The sequence below is a fragment of the Vipera ursinii genome (assembly GCF_947247035.1).
Source record: "Vipera ursinii genome assembly, chromosome: 11".
NCBI lineage: Eukaryota > Metazoa > Chordata > Lepidosauria > Squamata > Viperidae > Vipera > Vipera ursinii.
The window spans coordinates 19,663,335-19,682,928 of record NC_139524.1 but is presented as its reverse complement, the minus strand read 5'-3'; the positions used below and the strand labels follow the sequence as shown (position 1 = coordinate 19,682,928).

The 19,594-nt window shown below is 44.4% G+C and overlaps 1 protein-coding gene across 1 annotated transcript; it reads left to right on the top strand.

Moving 5' to 3' along the window:
- Positions 1-30: 30 nt before the first annotated feature.
- TRPM1 (transient receptor potential cation channel subfamily M member 1) lies at positions 31-19,550 on the top strand (the record flags this gene model as incomplete). The annotated part of the gene is made up of 19 exons (XM_083371753.1): positions 31-35; positions 582-705; positions 1,678-1,750; positions 2,766-3,034; positions 4,117-4,251; positions 4,921-4,971; positions 6,223-6,363; positions 6,631-6,660; positions 7,525-7,820; positions 8,096-8,324; positions 8,546-8,662; positions 9,091-9,222; positions 9,667-9,795; positions 10,112-10,363; positions 11,072-11,264; positions 13,218-13,362; positions 15,140-15,342; positions 16,201-16,333; positions 17,137-19,550. The coding sequence occupies 19 exons, from the start codon at positions 31-33 to the stop codon at positions 18,368-18,370; spliced, it is 3,891 nt and encodes a 1,296-aa protein (XP_083227879.1). The 3' UTR covers positions 18,371-19,550.
- Between the last annotated feature and the right edge of the window lie 44 nt (positions 19,551-19,594).

Genomic DNA, 19,594 nt, shown 5'->3' with positions numbered 1-19,594 from the left:
TTTATTTTTATCTGTTTCCCACTGAGGTCAATGAGGTACTACCAGGAGGGGACACCACATGCTGTTTGCTATAATTCTGGATAAAGAATAAAATAATAGGGAGCCTCTGGTGCTCTGAGCATGGTTGTCTTCTTGCAGACATTTTGTGACCCAGCTTGTAACGTCATCAATACTAGAAGAGAGTGGAGGAAGGAGGAGAGAGGAGGAGGAGAGAGGAGAAGGAGGAGGAGGAGGAGGAGGAGGAGGAGGAGGAGGAGGAGGAGGAGGAGGAGGAGGAGGAGGAGGAGGAGGAGAAGGAGAAGACCGTGGGCTTGGTTGTTTTCTTGCAGACATTTCATGAACCATCATCAATGTTGATGAAGATGATGACAGTACTGGTGACCTTCCTTAACTGAATCACAAAAGGATTGCAAGAAGACCACCAAGCTCAGAGAGTACCAAGGACACCACAATTCAATCCCGAGCTTCAAATATTCTCTTCTATTGATAGACTAATATACAATTCATAATATCTAATATCACCTTCTTGATTTCTGAAGCCTGACTTCCTTTTTTTCCTGCTTTCTCTCCCTCAATTTTAGCATAATAAATGAATCTCTCCGGGACCAGCTGCTGGTCACCATTCAGAAAACGTTCAGCTACAGTCGGAATCAAGCCCACCAGCTCTTTGTGATTCTCATGGAATGTATGAAGAAGAAAGAACTCGTAAGGCTCTTATTGCAGTAGTATTTGTGGTAGCATTTACTAGTAATATTATTTGGGCTGCTCTTACCTCTATTTTACTTGCCTTGTCAGTATTGATTGGAGTATTCTTGGTGGTCATGCCCAGTTCAAATCAGGACCACCTTGGGATGAATCAGCCCAGATAAATTACCCCCAAGTAATCAGTGAGAGCAACAGCCGTAGATATCACACAGTAACACAACTGACATCTGGCTTTTTAGGGAATCCGTTCTGATGATATAATCAGCTTGTCCATTTTAAAAGCCTCCATCAATGAATGTCTTCCCCACACACACAAATTGTCCTCATGACAATAGCAGTTAGGAGGTTATGAGAACCAGTTTGATCAGATTAACTCGTAATCTTCATGTTCTTCCTGAAGATAAATGGCTGCAGAGAGACCATCTCTGTGGCCCATTCCTTCTTCCTCCTCCAGCCAATCCATCAAGGCTCCTTAAGGCTTCTAAACTATGCTCGTTGCTTCATTGTTGTTTCCGCATTAAAGAAAAGGAAAAGGTTTAAGAATCAAATCCTTCATCCCATCCCTATGGTTGGACACCTGGGAAGGAAAATCCACATGCAGGCAAGAAAGCAAAGCCACGTTGCAGCTACTCTAATGGCTGGGTTCCGGACTGATAAATTTCCTACATAGCGTAATTAAAATGTGTTAGCAACTCCCTTTTCTTTCAGAAGTAGACACAGACTTGACTTAAAATGTCTCTTTCTCTAAATAATTTTAAATTGAGATGTTAATAATTTGTCAGTGCAGAGTTATTAATCATACAATAGAGTGGCCATAATTTTTGTAGCCATTGGATGAACGATTATGTACCATCAAGTCGTTTTTGACTCCCAGCAACCACTGATTAGAGTTCTCAAAATCTTCAGCGCACAAAAGAGAAACACGGAACGATTCTTCTGCTTTTCCTCATGGTTGTGTTTGCTGATCTTTAGATCACGGTCTTCCGAATGGGATCTGAAGGGCAACAAGATATCGAGATGTCCATCCTAACAGCTTTACTTAAAGGTGAGCTTTCCATGCAGAGAGTGAGGTGTGGGGAGGATGAGAAAGGAATGGAAGGCAAGGGAGACCTGAGCAATCCAGAGAGAGAAGACAAGTCCATTGGCAGTTTTTCTCCTAAAGGGAAACTCAGCCCAAATGGGAAGTACCTTGGAGGGAAGCCTTTCAGATCCTTCAAAGAAGCTCTGCCTTCATGAACTCACTAGAAACCAGACTGGGAAATTCCTCTTGTGGTTCCCAAGACCTGTATGGACCCCAAAACTATCACTACAGATACTTTAATGAGGTCTTTGAAGTTCTAATTGTCCAGCTTGGTGGATGTCCATGGAATGTAGACCATGAAAAACAATACCTCATTTTTTATTTTAGGATGACCCAACCCAAGACAAAAAAAGTTGGACATTATACCCATAAGTCCTTTCTTGTATTTGTACAAAAATGTTTTGTGTTTGTGTGTGTGTGTGTGTGTGTGTGTGTGTGTGTGTGTTTGCTTGTCTCCTTAGGCACAAACGTCTCTGCGCCCGATCAGCTGAGTTTAGCTTTGGCTTGGAACCGGGTCGACATTGCGCGCAGCCAGATCTTCGTCTTTGGGCACAATTGGCCGGTAAAGACGTCTTAGAGTCAAACTTCCTCCTCTTGATATTAAAAAAAGAAAAGAACAAGAGTCTTTCCACCCAAATTGCCTCAATAAAGATTTCCCCTTTGAAGGGAGAATCCTTGCTGGAATTCTTGTGCTGGTTATCTTAACCATCTTCTCCATAACTAGATCTCTGAGGGATTTGTTCTTGGCATTAACCATCTCCAGTCCAGGCTGCTGCCTGAAGTTTGCCAACAACACAATGCAGCAGTGAGAGAAGGCCTTATACTGTAGCTGGCTTTGTGTAGTGTGTGCTTACCTTTCAGCCTCTCTCCCTTGTCAAATATGGATTGTCCAACCAGTTCTTCCCGTAATTCCACCAGCCAAATTTGCATGAGAAGAGAAGGGAGGATATGCAGTCTCCTTTTTCACTTAGACCTGCAGATCTCACCTCTCTCTTTGTGGGGATAAAAGAGTACAGGAAGCCCTTGGTTTTATACCCACCACCCAACAAACCCACCGTATTCTTTCCTCTCCAGCCCCTGGGACGTCTGGCCCCTGCAGACGGGGCGCTTCATGAAAAGGAAAAGAAATCTCCCATCCCTCCAACGAAAGGAGGAAGAGGGAAAGGGAAAGGAAAAAAGAAAGGTGGAAAACAGAAAGAGGAACCGGAAGAAGAGCTGGATCCAAGGAAACTCGAAGTGTTAAACTGGGTGAGGCTGGCAAGGTCTTGGTGGCTCCTTCCAATGAGGCTGAGGACGGGAGGAGGGTTTCCATCTGCATCAGCCTGAACCCATTCCTCTGCATGTAGCATGCAAACTCCTCTGAGCCAGGCACTTTCCACACGCTCTATTTGTTTGCTAGTCCTTGTGATCATTGGCTTAGTGAGGAACGTAGAATTGGAAGGGATCATGGAGATCATCTAATCGAACCCCTATTCAAGTAGGAGGTCCTAAACCATCCTGGACAACTGGCTGTCCAGTCTCTTCTTGAAAACATCCAGGGATGGGGCATCCACAACTCTAGGAGGCAAGATCTTCCACTGATTAATCGTTCTCACAGTCAGGAAATTTCTCCTTAGATCTAGGATGGATCTCTCTTTCGTGATCTTCCACCCGTTACATCTTGTATTTATTGGCTTCATTCTACATAGTTTCTCATGTTACAAAATACTGCCCAGAAAGTGTCCCAAGAGGGTCCTTTCTGGGCACCAACTCTGAAGCTTCTCTCATACCTGAAAAAAAAAGGTGAATTAACCCCAAACTAAATTAGGTTGAGGCTCTCACAGAGCCCCGGTGTCAAGGTTCTGGCTAAGTATTCCAACAAAGTAAATACAGCAGAGCCATTTAGATCTCTAACGCAAAACTTTATTGGATACAGCATACCGGCACTAAAGAGTTGAAAACCAGCTCTGGCAATATGGCGGGAAAAAGATAATTAAAAGAGTCAAACTTTTCCTCTCCTCTCTGACAGTTCAGGTCACATTGTCCAATTAATCGTCAGGCAGTTGTTATGAGAAGGACATCCCTGTTTGCCCCCGGTGACCTTGGTTCCCATTCAGACAGAATCCACTGTGCATTCCAAACCTTTCTCTCCCCCCTCGCAACTGTAGGCAGACTAGAAGCAGCATGGCAGTCCTAACACAAGCAATCTTCATAGCTTGACATCTAAGCCATGGAAAAGAAACCAAACCTAAAACTAACCCAGTTTTGCCAAGATCACCTCCATATTTTCCACCAGCTACACTATTTTTGCATTTATGGGCCAGGCTCCCTCATTGTCGGTGCTTTTGTAGGTAAATGCCCTGGAGCAAGCAATGCTGGATGCCCTTGTCTTGGATCGGGTGGACTTTGTAAAGCTTTTGATTGAGAACGGGGTCAACATGCAGAGATTCCTCACCATCCCACGTCTGGAAGAGCTCTACAACACTGTGAGTGACACTCACAAGTTTCTTTTTAAACCTTGCTTTAGAACGACCTTAGTTGGCCACAGACATGTCAGATCATGTTGAGTTTGGAGTAGGAAGCCCAGAGGGTTATGGAGGCCCATGGGGTGGGTTTTTCTAAGTCTTGGAATCATCTGCTGCTGTGAGAAGCAGCAGAACAGATCTTGTCAATCTTCTTTCTGAGATTTTTAGCCTTCCAAAGCAGTGTTTCTCAACCGTGAGAACTTTAAGATGTGTGGTCTTCAACTTTCAGAATTCCACAGCCACCAGGGATGGCTAGAGAACTCTGGGAGTTGAAGTCCACACATCTTAAAGTTCCAAGGTTGAGAAGCATTGCTCCAGACAAATAGATCTAGCAGGAGATAGCAGGTCAGCTAATAAACAAAATGTCCATCAAGTCAAGAAGAATTGAGGGGCAAAAATGGGCAGAGCTAGAGGGGGAATGACTAAGGCATGGGGATACCCTATTGTTATTATGCCATGTTGCATCATCCAGGTATTTGCATTAAGCCAAAATAGGGGTTTGTTTCTTGGGAACAGCAAATCCTGTCAACACCGTGATGTTCCTTGTTTAAGGCTTAATGCCTAGTATAAACTCTAGAGAAATAACCCAATGCCATTGTTAAAGAAAAACATGGCATTTTGTTTTTTCAGAGACTTGGCCCACCAAACACTTTGCACGTGCTTGTGAGAGACGTGAAAAAGGTAAGGTAAAAAGCAGGGGGGTGGAGGAATGGAATTCCCAAAAATGTTTTCTACGTTTATTTCAATTGTCCCCTCAAAACACATAAGTATATGTTGCTCCTAAAGGGTTTTTTTTCCTCGTGTGTGTGTGTGTGTGTGTGTGTGTGTGTGTGTGTGTGTGTGTGTGTATCTCAGAGGATGCTGAAGGATTTCATAGGCCAATCAGCTATGGGCTGTGAAAAACAGGGGGCAGCAAAGAACACAGAAAACTAATGTTTTACCGCCATCTGCTGGTCATCTAACTTCTTGCAATCTAGATTTGATAATCCTAGAAGCATATTTGGAACTTTTTGGTAGTCCAAATAAGGAGGAGGAAAAAAATGAGGGAAAGCAAGATAAAGGTCTGTTATAGGAATAGAATGGAGCAAGTGAATCAAACTAAGATATTTCGGTTGCCACTATCCTTAAAAACTCTTTTAAAAAATGGATTGGCAGTGACCACCTGCACGATTTGGACGGTTGGAAGCCAAACAGCTCCCTTTGCGTGTCTCTTAGTGTTGCCTCGTGTTTTCCTGGACAAGGCTCCATTGCTCGCGATTAAGCCCCAAAGGCTCCCCGTGAAACAGTTGAAGCATTGTGCTGAGATCAAAGTTCCAGGAAGTGGGCCAGATTTTAATTGAAGTGTTCATAATTTTCAGCATAATGACCTGCAAGGTTACCCCACCTACTTGTTTACCAAGTCTGGCCCTTAAACAAGCTTTGGATTGTTTGGTGCTGGTGGACAGATGTCAGGCCTCTTTGATGTCTTTGTATCCTTCTCAGAAGCAGAAGCTCCAGAGAACGACAAAAGAGAATTTTATTAAATGAAATTAACTTCCTTTAAACGCGAGAGGCGGGGAGCGGTGTCTGCTCCCAAATTGGAACGTCAGCATCGTCGCGAATTAGTCATTCTCATTCCTTCTTTTTGCTTCCCTGTTTGCCTTATTTGGGGAGGGGGTGTTTTCGAGTCAGCCTTGAATCCGGGCGACTGCCCAGCAGTTTTCTTGGCAAGGTTTCAGAAGCGGTTTGCCATTGTCTTCTTCTTAGGGCTGAGAGAGAGTGGTTGGCTGGGGAATTCTGAGAGTCCACAGGTCTTAAAATTGCCAAGGCTGGACACCCCTATGTTAAATCCTCTCCTAGGGTCTTTCAGATTGCAACCTAGTCAGGAACGCCTTGTTTCCTGCCCTCCTTGATTAGCATCCTTCAAGTAATCCCTTTTGATGAATTCTCTAGGGAAACCTACCCCCAGATTATCATATCAGCCTCATCGACATTGGCCTGGTGCTAGAATACCTCATGGGTGGGGCATATCGCTGCAACTATACACGGAAAAGTTTCCGGACCCTCTACAACAATCTCTTTGGACCAAAACGGGTAAAGCCAATATTTTTATTTTTGCACAATATGCTTCACAGAATAATTATACCTGTCCTTCTCCTCTGCTCTGTTCTGTCTTTTAATCTCAGCCTCCATGGGAGATAATAGTAAGAATATGGAGTCCTTATTTGCCCATCCCGGGCAAAAGGTTGTCCAATCTTCTCCTGAAAAACTTTTCATTTCATTGAAAACCATATTACATTGCAACTGGAAAATGATTTTTTTTAAACTCATTTTTCTTCCTCTTTTTCCCTCAACCTGCAGCCTAAAGCTCTGAAGCTTCTAGGCATGGAGGTAAGTTCTTCTTCTATATGGGTGGAAATCCTGAAAAAATAAAATAAAGATTAAGCACTTCAAGTTTTATTTTAAAAAGATCTTATTTTTGATGGCCATTTTAACCAGCGGGATCCCTGAGAGAGGCAGACCTATTTCAGAAGACAGCTGGAAGGGACCTGAGAGGTTTTCTAGTCCAACTCTCTGTGCCCACTCTGTCCCTCTCCACAAATAACTGCAAAAGCATTGCGAACGTTGATTTGGGGGTTACAAATAAACTTTAGCAAATATGGAACCTGCAGACAACAAGCAAGGCCTGTAATTGAAAAAGGCAAGGGAAGAAGATCCATTCAGGAAATCAGGCGGAAGCCAAGATTTCTATCCGGCCCAGTTGTTTTGATCTAATGCAGCGTTTCTCAACCGTAGCAACTTTAAGATAGGTGGACTTCAACTCCCAGAATTCCCCAGCCAGCATTCATTCCCCTGAAAGATCGCACCCATGCTGGCTACTTTTGATGGGAGAGGAAACCAACACATCTCAAGGTACCAAGTGGCTAAGAAACCTATCAACATATTGACCAGTTGTAGCATTGCACTCAGCTGCTTCCACATCACAGCACGTGTAGGGAATTTGTGTTGAATAGTTGCACGCCACGTGTGTAAGACTACTCCCTTATTTTGGAATACCTGCAAGCATAACCAGTCAGCATGCTGGCATTTCCTGCCCTGTTCTGGAGATTTCCAGTGCAACTGTATGGTCTTTCCCTTAATGCATGATGTAATAAAGGCAGGCTAAGAATCTAGTTAATGAATGAATGGACCCATTACCCAGATCATTTGCAGACCACGGCAGAAGACTGAGAATAACACACTCCTTCTTCCTAGGATGATGACCCTCCCACCAAAGGGAAGAAGAAGAAGAAAAAAAAGAAGAAGGAAGAAGACATTGACATTGATGTTGATGACCCAGAAGTCAGCCGTTTCCAGTATCCATTCCACGAGCTCATGGTTTGGGCAGTATTGATGAAGAGACAAAAAATGGCCCTCTTTCTGTGGCAGCGTGGAGAAGAAGCCATGGCCAAAGCTCTGGTGGCCTGTAAGCTCTACAAAGCCATGGCCCACGAGTGTATGGAGAGCGAGCTTGTGGATGACATCTCTCAGGATCTGGACAACAACTCCAAGTGAGTCAAAGGGCATGAGGGATTGGTGTGTAGGCAACATCAACTGTGTTGTCAGAAGGAGCAACACAACACATCTTCTCCTTTTGCCCCCTTTTGAAAAGTTGTAGATTTGTGTTTGTTGGTTGGTCGGACTGTGTGCAGTTGGCTGCTTGGATGGCTGGGGAATTCTGGGAGTCTTCAAGTTGACAATATTGAGTATCACTGGTCTGGAAGCTGTTGGAGAAGATAAGGGTTGAGATCTCCTTGATTGGTTCCTGCTTTCTTGGTTTCTTCAGGGACTTTGGCCAGTTGGCTGTGGAGCTACTGGATCAGTCCTACAAGCATGATGAGCAGGTGGCCATGAAACTCTTGACCTATCAGTTGAAGAACTGGAGCAACTCTACTTGCCTGAAACTTGCGGTGGCAGCCAAACATCGGGACTTCATTGCACATACTTGCAGCCAAATGCTGTTGACTGACATGTGGATGGGAAGGTTGCATATGCGGAAAAACCCGGGTCTTCAGGTAGATGTAGATCATGAGTTCCTCCAGAGATATTAGCTATAAGTAAATAAATCAGCCAGCTGCCTCCTCCCCAGTTTTTTGTTCACTTGAGCAGGAAGGGATGATGGGAATCAGAAGATCAACACAGTTGAAGAGTATCTATTCAGGGAAAGTCAGCCTCAAGGATCCCCTGAGCATTAAATCCCATTTAATGACTTCCCACCCTCTTTTCCCCTACTCAGGTCATCATGGGGATCCTCCTCCCTCCCACCATCCTATTCCTGGAATTCCGGACCTATGACGAGTATCAGACAACCAGTGAAAAGGAAGCTGGCAAAGAAAAGGAGGACGATAATGCAGTGAGTCTGACTCTTTCCTAGCGCAGAGTAAACTCAAGTCCAATCAAGGATTACCTGCATTCCTTTCTTTAGAGTGACCCATCAAGGATACATTCATTCTTCCATCCATTGGTACATACTTTTGAACCAACAGACTTTGCGAGAGTTTCCAACCCTCGGCCTGGTGACCTAGAGGTGAAAGTTTATCCGAGAAAGTAGCAGGATATACCATAAAACAGAAGTGTTCTGGGGCTTAGTGGGAGCCTGTTTGAAAAGAAAGAAAGAAAGAAAGAAAGAAAGAAAGAAAGAAAGAAAGAAAGAAAGAAAGAAAGAAAGAAAGAAAGAAAGAAAGAAAGACATTTAGCAATGAGATCTTTTTTCTCCTCTCTTTGTCGAGAATTGGGTGAAATTTTGGGGTGATGGGTTGCCTGATTGTCTGTGTCTTCCAGGATGCCAATGCTGATGCTGTCTCTCGAAAAGGAGATGAAGAGGGCGGGAAGACTAAGCAGAGAAGTCTCCCCATCGGAACTAAGATCTGGGAATTCTATAACGCACCAATTGTGAAGTTCTGGTTTTACACAGTAAGTAAAAATATATATCCATGCTGGTCTGAAAACATGTGTGGTACCCCTCTTTCCAGTGTTCCAGGTTCAAAGAGAGTCTCATTGGGATGTGAGGTTCTCCACTCTCTTTAATGAGGGTGGTCCCGATCTACTTCCTGAGGCTTCTAGAAGAGCTGGCTGGGGCACACAAGGCTGGGGTCAATGATCCTTCAGCAGGATCCGATATTTTGATAAGTCTTCGTGATGGACTTCCTGGACTGTAATTTGGAGAAGGAAGCATCCTAGCACAGGGGGCAGGTGGGCTCCTGTCTGTTGGAGCAGAGACTTCTTTTGATCATGTGATTACACTAGATGTTGTCTGGGGGCCTCTTTTGAATCTAAGTTCTGTGATTCTTGGAGAAAGCGTTATTATGGTCCTCCGATAGACCAGCAAAGACACGAGCTGCATGATCTCACCCTCAGATATCCTACCTGGGCTACTTATTGCTGTTCAACTACATCATCTTGGTTCGGATGGAACGGTGGCCCTGTGTCCAGGAATGGGTGGTCATCTCCTACATCTTGACTTTGGCTTTAGAGAAAGTCAGGGAGGTGAGTAAAGTTCTGTGATGGATCCCCTAAAATCTTTAGCCTGGACAGGTGCCTGAAGTTGGAAGAAAGTTTCTGCATGAGAAAACATCTGCATGTTTTTGCATCTTTCTATCATGAACTGGTAGATCAGGAAATTAGGGCCTAAAGTTCAGGACAAACTTTGGAAGCAAAGAAGGAGCAAGGAGGACTCTGAGATCATTCCACTTTGAGATCATATACAGAAGCACAAAACTGAAACTCTCCTCTCGGTCCTCACTCCACCCTCTCCAGCTGTATCTTCTGTCCACCACCCCCAAATGAATTGCTTTACTTTCAGATTCTGATGTCAGAACCAGGGAAGCTAAGTCAGAAGATCAAAGTGTGGCTGCAAGAATATTGGAACATCACTGATTTGGTGGCCATTTCTGTGTTTCTGATCGGAGCTATTCTTCGCCTGCAAAACCAGCCTTACATGGGTTATGGAAGAGTGATCTATTGTGTGGACATCATTTTCTGGTACATCCGTGTCCTGGACATCTTTGGTGTGAACAAATACCTGGGGCCCTACGTCATGATGATTGGGAAGATGGTAGGTAAATGCAGTGGATCCATGCCTCAGAGGACAGTGGCAGGAAGAAGAAAAAAAAACAGGCTGTGGGGTGCCTGAAAACAGGAAGAACCAAGAAACCGATGGAAGTGGGGGGGGGGGTTTGTCTCTAGCATCACCTGGTTGGGCAATTTGTCTCCTGCCATTACTCCCCTGGTCTCCCATCCCAATCAATCAGTGTAAATCAAAGTCTCTGCCCTTGCATTAAACAGTTTCTTATGTCACAAATGAAGGCGAATATAAATGTCCCAGGATAATGTTGCAGGATGCAATCTGTGTCAGTCACTGGGACCAGTTTCTTATGTCTCCACCTTTCAAGACTGATCTCAAAAGAGGGACATCTGGCCATCTTCTGTGCCTAACATGAGGGCTAGGAGACTGCTTCTTTATGTCACCATCGTGGAAAGATTATAACTGGGGAAAGATGACCATCATCTCTCTCATATGACAACAGAGCAGCCCTTCCCTTTGAAGGTCCCGTGCTGGGCTATCTTAATATAAAGCTCTTTAGTCAAACATCCAAAACTGAGTTCCTGCTCCCCTGGAAACCTTGTAAAGTCTACCTCTCCCTAGATGGCTCCTGAAGGTTTCCTTGAGACCAAAGCTTGAGGCTGTAGATGCTTCTCGTCCCACTGATTCTGCAGTCAGACTTCATGCCAGGTTCTTAACCCAAGTTCTCCTTTCGGACAGATGATTGACATGCTATATTTTGTGGTTATCATGCTGGTGGTCCTGATGAGTTTTGGGGTTGCCCGCCAAGCCATCCTCCACCCCGATGAAGAGCCCTCCTGGAGATTGGCCCGTAACATCTTCTACATGCCCTACTGGATGATCTATGGAGAGGTCTTTGCTGATCAGATAGACCGTAAGAGCAGAATTCATAGTAAGATTCTGTTTCCTGTTTTCAGGCAGATGATCAGATTCAAAGGAATCCACGTCCCCTTTTGAGTTTGGAACCTCTTCTTCCTTTGACGACATTCCTATCTTTGTCATTTTCCCCCATCCGACTCGTCATCTTGAGGAAATCCCTTGCATTTTGTCTGGTTGGAAGACCAGGAATTGTTCCTTTCAACCATGTGGCCTCCATCCACTTTTTCTCCAGTGTATTCAGCAGTTTGTTGTCTTCTAGCCATTGTTTGAAGTTCGAAGCCGAGTGATATGAACTTGCCACCAAAGGCCTACTTTGAAGAAGGAGCATTTTTGGACTTCCTACAAAACGTCTCGTTCCTTCTTTTCTGGATTTGGAAGTCACCTTTGCATTTTTTTTTTAATTGCAGGGTTGCTTAAAAGACTCTTGTTGACATTTGGAAAACAATGGCAGGACTGAGTATTCTGGTCTTCTCATAAAATTCCCCTTTTCATAAATCACAGTTCAGCTTCCTGACAAGGTCAAGAATGAAAATAAACAGCAACTTTTTTAGCTCCCGTGGCTTTACACGCTGAGATCAGTGGGTGTGATAAAAATTTTGCTTGCCTCTGGATGAGGACCCTCACAAAAGAGTTTGTTCTGCACACCCACAACATTTTTCTCCAGATGACAGCCTTCCCAGGATGGCCTAGCAGTCTATTGTGTGTGATTCCCCAGTGATGTTTTGTGCTTGTGTTGAGCGTGACCCCAGACGTTTCTTGACCTCATGGAAATAGCTAGAATATTTGTACGATCATCTGCCCGCTGCCATGTGTAATATTTTAGAAAGACAAAGAGCAAAGGAAATTCCAGAGCACGAGAAAGCGATTGTTCTGGAATCTCTTCTCGCCTGTTAAAGTATTGGACAACTTTATCTCTTTCTGGCAGCTGAAAAGTTTCATAATCTCAGCCGTGTGCTTTCTTTTCTTTTCCTTTCTTCCCCCTTTTCTCTCTTTTTAATTCTGATTCTTTTGTTTTATTCCTTGCTTTCGCAATGCTGCGTTTAGTCTACGCCATGGAGATTAATCGTAAGTTGATGAATGAATCAAAAGCCTTTTTTCCCCCCAGGCAGATTCCTTCCTTTGCTTCATCAGGTGTTTTGGGGTTGAGTTCAACTCAGCTGTGTAACATCAGAACCCCCAAAGCTGCTTTCAACGGGCCTCTTAAACTTGTCTGGCTGCCCAAAACCCACAGCTTGCAAGGCTGAGCAATGGTGGATAAACAGCCAGTGAGAATTTAGCTCGTTCTCTCCAAACTGCGGATTGCACGAAAAGCTGTTCTTGCTTTTGAGTCGGTGACTGTAGCGCCTCCGTCTGCTGCACCTTCTGTTCTCTTCGGCTGGCAGGGAGAGGTGGGAACTCGGTGTTTCTCCACCATTGCAGACACAAGCTCTTTTCAACCATTTGAGCGGAGACTTCCTAGCATCTTAGCTGCCCCTTGAAATCCACCTGCATTTCTCTCCCTCAAGGGGGAGGTTGGCACCCACCCAGACTACGGAACCCGTACCAGGAAGCCTCACAGTTTTGTGGGAGAAACTTCCCCATAACTGTGACATCTGACGGCCACACTTCACTTGGAGCCCGAAGCCTCCATGTTCATCCCCAAAGCTGCTTTTTCCAAAAGGCAACGGGACTTTCTCTCGTTTTTTGGGATTTTTTTCTTTGCAAATGTTTCGCTTCTCATCCAAGAAGCTTCTTCAGATCTTCGGGTCTTCAGAACTGAAGAAGTTTCCGATGAGAAGCAAAACATTTCAAAGAAAAAAAAATGAAGAAAGTCCAGTTGCCTTTTGAGGGGAAAAAAGCAGCTTTGGGGCAACTATGACCTGGAGAATGGAGAATCTCCATAGATGCCTCCATAATCACGCTTCCCCATTTCTACAGAAGTGTGTCTGTGCCACAGTTGTGAAGGCTAATCCAATTTCCTTCCCAGCTCCTTGTGGGGATAACCTTTACGATGAGGATGGCAAACGACTCCCCCCTTGTATCCCTGGTGCTTGGCTGACCCCTGCCATCATGGCTTGCTACCTGCTGGTTGCCAACATCCTTCTGGTCAACCTCTTGATTGCCGTCTTTAAGTGAGTATTTTGTGTGTCTTTCAGTCAAAAAGATCTCTGGCCTCAGACTTTGATTGGCAGGATCCATGTTGCCCTGGACAAAAAACAGGATTCGTGCACACAAGTTGTTAGACAGTCAAGTAACAAGCTTAGCAGAAGAGATTGCACAGAAGCCATAGGATGCAGCCATCAAGGCCAATTATTCTGTATACTCACTGGAAAACAAGCAAGCTGTTAACTGTAGTCCCCGACATACAACGGTTCATTTAATGACCGTTCAAAGTTACAACCGCCCTGAAAAAAGTGACTTATGACCCCTTTTTCACACTTATGACCGTTGCAGCATCCCCCAGGGTCACGGGATCAAACTTCAGGCGCTGGGCAACTGGTTTGTATTTACGACGGTCGCAGCATCCCAGGGGTGTGGGTCACGTGATCCCCTTTTGCGACCTTCTGACAATCAAAAGTCAATGGGGAAGCCAGATTCACTTAATGACCATGTTACTAATTTAACACCTGCACTGATTCATTTAACAACTGTGGCAAGAAAGGTTGTAAAATGGGGCAAAAACTCACTGAAGAACTGTGTTGCTTAGCAACAGAAATTTTGGGCTCAATTCTCATCCTAAATGGAGGACTGCCTGCATTGCCAGATTGTGCAAGTTATTCTCCGTTTGTTTCCCAACACAACAGTGCTGGGCAGAGATTCATGTGAAGGAGATTTATCTCCCACTAACATTCTGTCTCATCTGCTCTTTGCAGAAAACAAGAACTGCGATAACCATATTTCCAGCTCACATTTTTATCTTGCTCTGCCTGGGCACAAATGGAGATGCCTAGTTACACATGTCTGTGCCCACTTTGGGTGTCGTGCTTTGAAATTAACAACAAGCCACTTTTTATTTTGTTGCCTGCAGCTGAGTCTCCAATAGTTGAAAAGGGCATGTGTTTGAAAAGGAATTGTGTGCCAGGCATCAGGAGATAGAGGGGGGGGGAGAGAGAGAGAAGTATTAGTTTGTAAATATTGACACAATGATGATCGTGTGCAGTTGGTAAATAAAATCAGCAGTCTAGAAATTGGGTCATGCAGTTGGCTTACTCTCACCTGTGCAAATCACACTGGAATAAGGCAGAGATCTAAAGACATCTCTCAATAAGCCCATGATAGTGTAAGACAATATTGTTACTCATTGCCGAATGTTCATCCATAGGAGATGGCCTCATGCATTTCTGTGCCATCATGGGTTTTCTATTGGATTCTGTAGGTAGGACATGTAGCGTGGGCTTAATCTTGGAACTGAATGTGGGGAAAATCAGTGACATTCCAAAAATGTCTTCTGATGGGAGACAAAATGCTCCTCAAAGGCTAGGAGATAGTCCAAGAAGATGTGACTCAACTGTATCTTTACATTGTCTAGACCAGTGTTTTTCAACCTTGGTCACTTCAAGATGGATGTACTTCAACTCCCAGGATCTCGATATAGAAGGTGCAACCCAAGTGACTATTAGAGCTAGTGGACGTTATATCCCTCAAGTGACCCATTGTTTCTATTAGCTGCTACTCTGTGAAACCTGCAGTGCCACACACCAGGGAGGACATTAGTTTGGGGAAAGCTGGACCAACCTAGAGCAGGGGTGTTCAGACTTGGCCACCAAGCTGGCTGGGAAATTCTGGGAGTTGAGGTCCACAGATCTTGAAGTGGCCAAGTCTGGCGAACCCTGCTCTAGACGAACCCTAGCTTCCTAGTAGAGAGATCTGCAGTGACCTGCCTAAATGGTAGCATTGTGTCTCTTGCAGCAACACTTTCTTTGAAGTGAAATCCATCTCCAACCAAGTCTGGAAATTCCAGCGGTATCAGTTGATCATGACTTTCCACGACAGGCCCGTTCTCCCACCACCCATGATCATCTTCAGCCACCTTTACATCATCATAGTACGCCTCTGCTGCCGCTGGAAGAAGCACAAAGAAGGGGACCAGGATGAACGTGATCGTGGGCTGAGTATGGACAGAACGTTCTTTTCTAGTAGACACCTAAGCTCCAATCATTGGGGGTCCCTTTCTTGCCTGCAAAGACAAATGTCCCTCAAACAGAAAACCAGCAAAACAAGGAACAGGTTGGGCTACAACCTTCTCCCATGATACGTTGCAAGGGTTTTTTTCATGACCCATATATTGCAATCCATGAATGACCTAGAACCATAGAACGGCAAAGCTGGAAGAGATCACAGCATTCATCTAATTCTCTTCAATATGCAGGAAAGTCCATTAAATTACCTATGATCTGTTGGTTGCTAACATTCTCCTGGTCAATTTTTTTGAGAATGTTAAGACAAAACTGGGTGCTACATTTAATGGATGGTTTCGTGGTTGTTGTTTTTCCTGCACCTTGTTGAGGTTTGGCTGGCTCTAGGCAGTCTCCAGTCACTGGATGAGATTGTTTATGAGTAAATGTAATCAAGATTGGGTTAGGAATATTCCAGAATGCTTTCCAGTAATTATTTTGACAGGCCAACTGTTGCATTATTGTTGTCACAGCAAGATGGCCAGTTGGATTTAGGTTAGTGGTATTTGATGATGTTCTCTACCATTGCTTTTCCCCAAAGTTTTAAATCAATATCCCAAGCAAACCTGTTTCTGCTCCCTTTCCATGTTTCGACCTGATGACAACAGAGCAGAGATGACATGAAATAGCAGCTTAAAAATCTGCCCTTCCATCTGTTCTTTTAAGTAGTGTGAAAATGCAGAGGGCAGTTGTTGCTTCTTCAAAAACCATGCCCCGTGTTAGGTCATCCACACCACACACCTGCCACAATAAAACAACATGACTCAATAACTCTCTTCCTTCTGTCCCTTTCAGAGCTGTTTCTAAATGATGAAGAGTTGAAGAAACTGTACGAATTTGAGGAACAATGTGTGGAGGAATATTTTCAAGAAAAAGAAGACGAACAGCAGTCCTCCAACGATGAACGCATTCGAGTTACTTCTGAAAGGTACCCAGTGGGAATCAGTCCTTTTCTCCAGGAAGCGAAAGAAAATACTGGCTAGAAACATTTCGGTATTTTTCTCCTGGAAATGCCATTTCTGCATCCACGTAATTTACAGCGGTTGAAAGTTAAAAGTCTTGGCTTCTAGAGCTCACCCAAGTTAAACTTGAGAACCAACTGAGAATTATGTTCCAGGATTAACTTCTGAGTCCTCCAGTTAAAACTGTAAAAAGGGATAATTTTTCCTAGTTATATTTCTTGTCCATTGAATGGCATGGAAACTGTTGCCTCTCACGAGCCCAAGATTCTTCCTTAAAGGAGTCCAACTGACTGATTAATGCTTCTTTGTGTTTTAACGCCTTCATACTTGCCCATACTTCCATCCTTTATTTCAACCCCCCCCTTCCTAATTTGGAACCTATGATGGAGCAGTGGACAATTGGACACTTCAAGGGCCTGACCCCAAAGCAGTTCAATGATAGTCACAGCTCTCGGCTCAAAAAAGTCAACTGTTATAAGAAAGTCAAATGGCTACTCTTGAAAAGTTTGACTTGTCCAGCCAAATACCAGGCCTCACTAAATTAACTGACTCTCCTTTCTTGCCCTCTTATTTTCTTGTTTTTCCTTTATGAAGTTGCCCTGTACATATGATCAACAAAGAGCATTCTCAGAATCCATCAGTTAATTAAATCTCTGATAAGAACTCAAGAAACCTTTGCTTCACTTCTGTTGTCCCAGACTGGTCATTCCAGTCTGCAGGAGAACATCTGCCTGTTTTGCTTAACCCTCCGTTTCTTTCTACCCTGTAGAGTTGAAAATATGTCAATGAGATTAGAAGAAGTGAATGAAAGAGAGCATTTCATGAAAGCTTCTCTTCAGACGGTGGATCTTCGGCTTTCTCAGCTGGAAGACACCTCTGGCCGAATGGCAACCGCTTTGGAGAAACTGGCCGGCATTGACACGGCAGAGCTGACTCTCCCACGCTCCCGGGCCTCCTCTGAGTGCGATGCCACTTACCTTTTGAGGCAAAGCAGCGTGAATAGTTCAGATAGTTACAGCATCTATCGCTACCAGACGGATGAGCTGGTCTATGATACGTTGCCCACGCCAATGTCTCCAGCACTGACATTGCATAAACCCGATTCCAAGATGCAGCTGGCCCCAGAACGTCAAGGAAGCCTCCGTTCTATCTTGGGCCCAAATGTGGTGACCTCTATGGAAAGCAGTAAAAACACCTTAGAGGTAGTTCAGGCTGTCCCTAGATCACATTCCAGTTCAGTAGACCAACAGGACCAGTCTCCAAGTTATGAGTCCATACCTCAATCTCTTACGCAAACAGAAAGTATTGGGAAAAGCCAGTCTGGAATCCAACCAGCTCTGCGGTTACCTTTAGGGAAGACCAAATTGGAAGCCACCATCTCTTACCCCTTGGACAAGCCCAGAGCAAGGAGATACTACCCAACTGAAACTGGCAACGCTTCTCATGCCTCCATAATGAAGTCAAAGAGTTTTATTTTTGCACAAGGTGGAGATTTGGTTGGTGGATTTAACAACTGGACACTGATGGACCAAGAATATAGGACTATCATGAACCAAGTGTGCCCTTCTGTGGTTCAACAATGGACTGCTGAATGGAAGCATGAACTTCAGCAAAAAATGGACGATGATCCCCCTCCCGAATATCCAGGTCTTGTGCCTCAGCTGGAGAATCAAATAGAGCTGAAGTATTTGCTGGCCAACCCTGAAGAGACTAGTGAGATGGGCAAAGTTGAAGGTCTCAGTCCCTCCCCTGTGTCCTCCCCTCTCATCCAGAAGAGGCCAACTTGCAACCGAGACTCGGTGAAGTCAGGAAGAACTTGTAGGTATCCACCGGGGCGGTCAAGGAGTTTACACAGCCGCTCTCAGAGAACCAAGTCCATTAAAGAGAGGCTAAATAGGCCAGGACATGCCAGGAGCATCAGCAGCTTGATGGTACCTTCTGCATCTCCAACGGAGGAGCAGAAAACAAACCAAGACAAACCTTCCACAGAAACTGTATGCTAAACATGGCCTTTCTCGCTGAGTGAGCCACAGGAGATGAGATTGGACTGACTTTGCTAAGCCTTGACAAGAAAAGACTGATAGGACAACACTTCTCAACGACCTGAAAGGAGGTCACACACAAGAAAACCAAACCTGTTATCTCATTTTCTTGTGCAGCATACTCTCAAGAATGGACAGAGGGAAGCAGATTTCAACTGGACATTAGAAAAGCCCCCTAATGGTGTGAAAACCGATGACCAAGAGAAGAGGAGAATCCACTTCATTGGAGGTTCTCTAGCACAGGCTAGACAGCTGGTCTGCTGCAGAGGCTTTCATCCGGATCCTGAACTGAGCAGTGGAGCCAACCTGATGGTTTCCATCTCCTCTTCCAACTTGAGGACTCTATGAATGGATAAACACAGCAGAGATAAAGAAAGATAGATAGACATGATGGAATGACAGTTTAATTGTCTTCCTTCCTTCCTTCCTTCCTTCCTTCCTTCCTTCCTTCCTTCCTTCCTTCCTTCCCTTCCCTTCCTTCCTTCCATCCTTCCTGACCTTCCTGACGGCTCAAAGATGAAGTCTTTGCCATTATTCCCAACTCATGCAAGAATCTCTTCAATTTTGCAGACAAGCAACCTCAATCAAGGTCCTGATTTCCCCTTCTCCTTTCTGCAAGAATGCTTCTCTCCCGCCCTTCCCCAAATAATTTTTGTACAAAGAAAATAAACGGTTTATTTAAATAGGAGAGGACTTGGGTTTAGTGGAATGCAAAAGTTAATTTTTCACCCACAGTGGGCCAAAGGTTTAGCGTTACTTTCTGGGACTGTTCATTTTGTAAAGGGAATTTCACAGGGCTTTTCTTTAGAATTTCTTTAGACGTTCATAAGCAGTAAAGTGTAAAGTGTTTTTCACCCTTGGCAACTTTCAGATGGGTGGACTTCAATTCCCAGAATTCCCCAGCCAGAATGCCATCATTTCTAGCTAAAAAAAAATCCACCCAACCCCTTGGAGATGGAGTGCTATTGTTTCTCAACCTCAACAATTTCAACATGGGTGGACTTTAACCCCCAGAATTCCCCAGCCAATTCAGGAAAGAATTCAGAGGGGGGGTTTTTTGCTTGCAATTTTCTCTCTTTTTCATTCTCTCTGTTCTTATGTCCATTCTGTTGCAAACATAGCTGTGTTTATCCCGTGATGTCGAGAAGAGTTTCTCCTGTTAAAGCAAACAGGTTAAAATCTAAA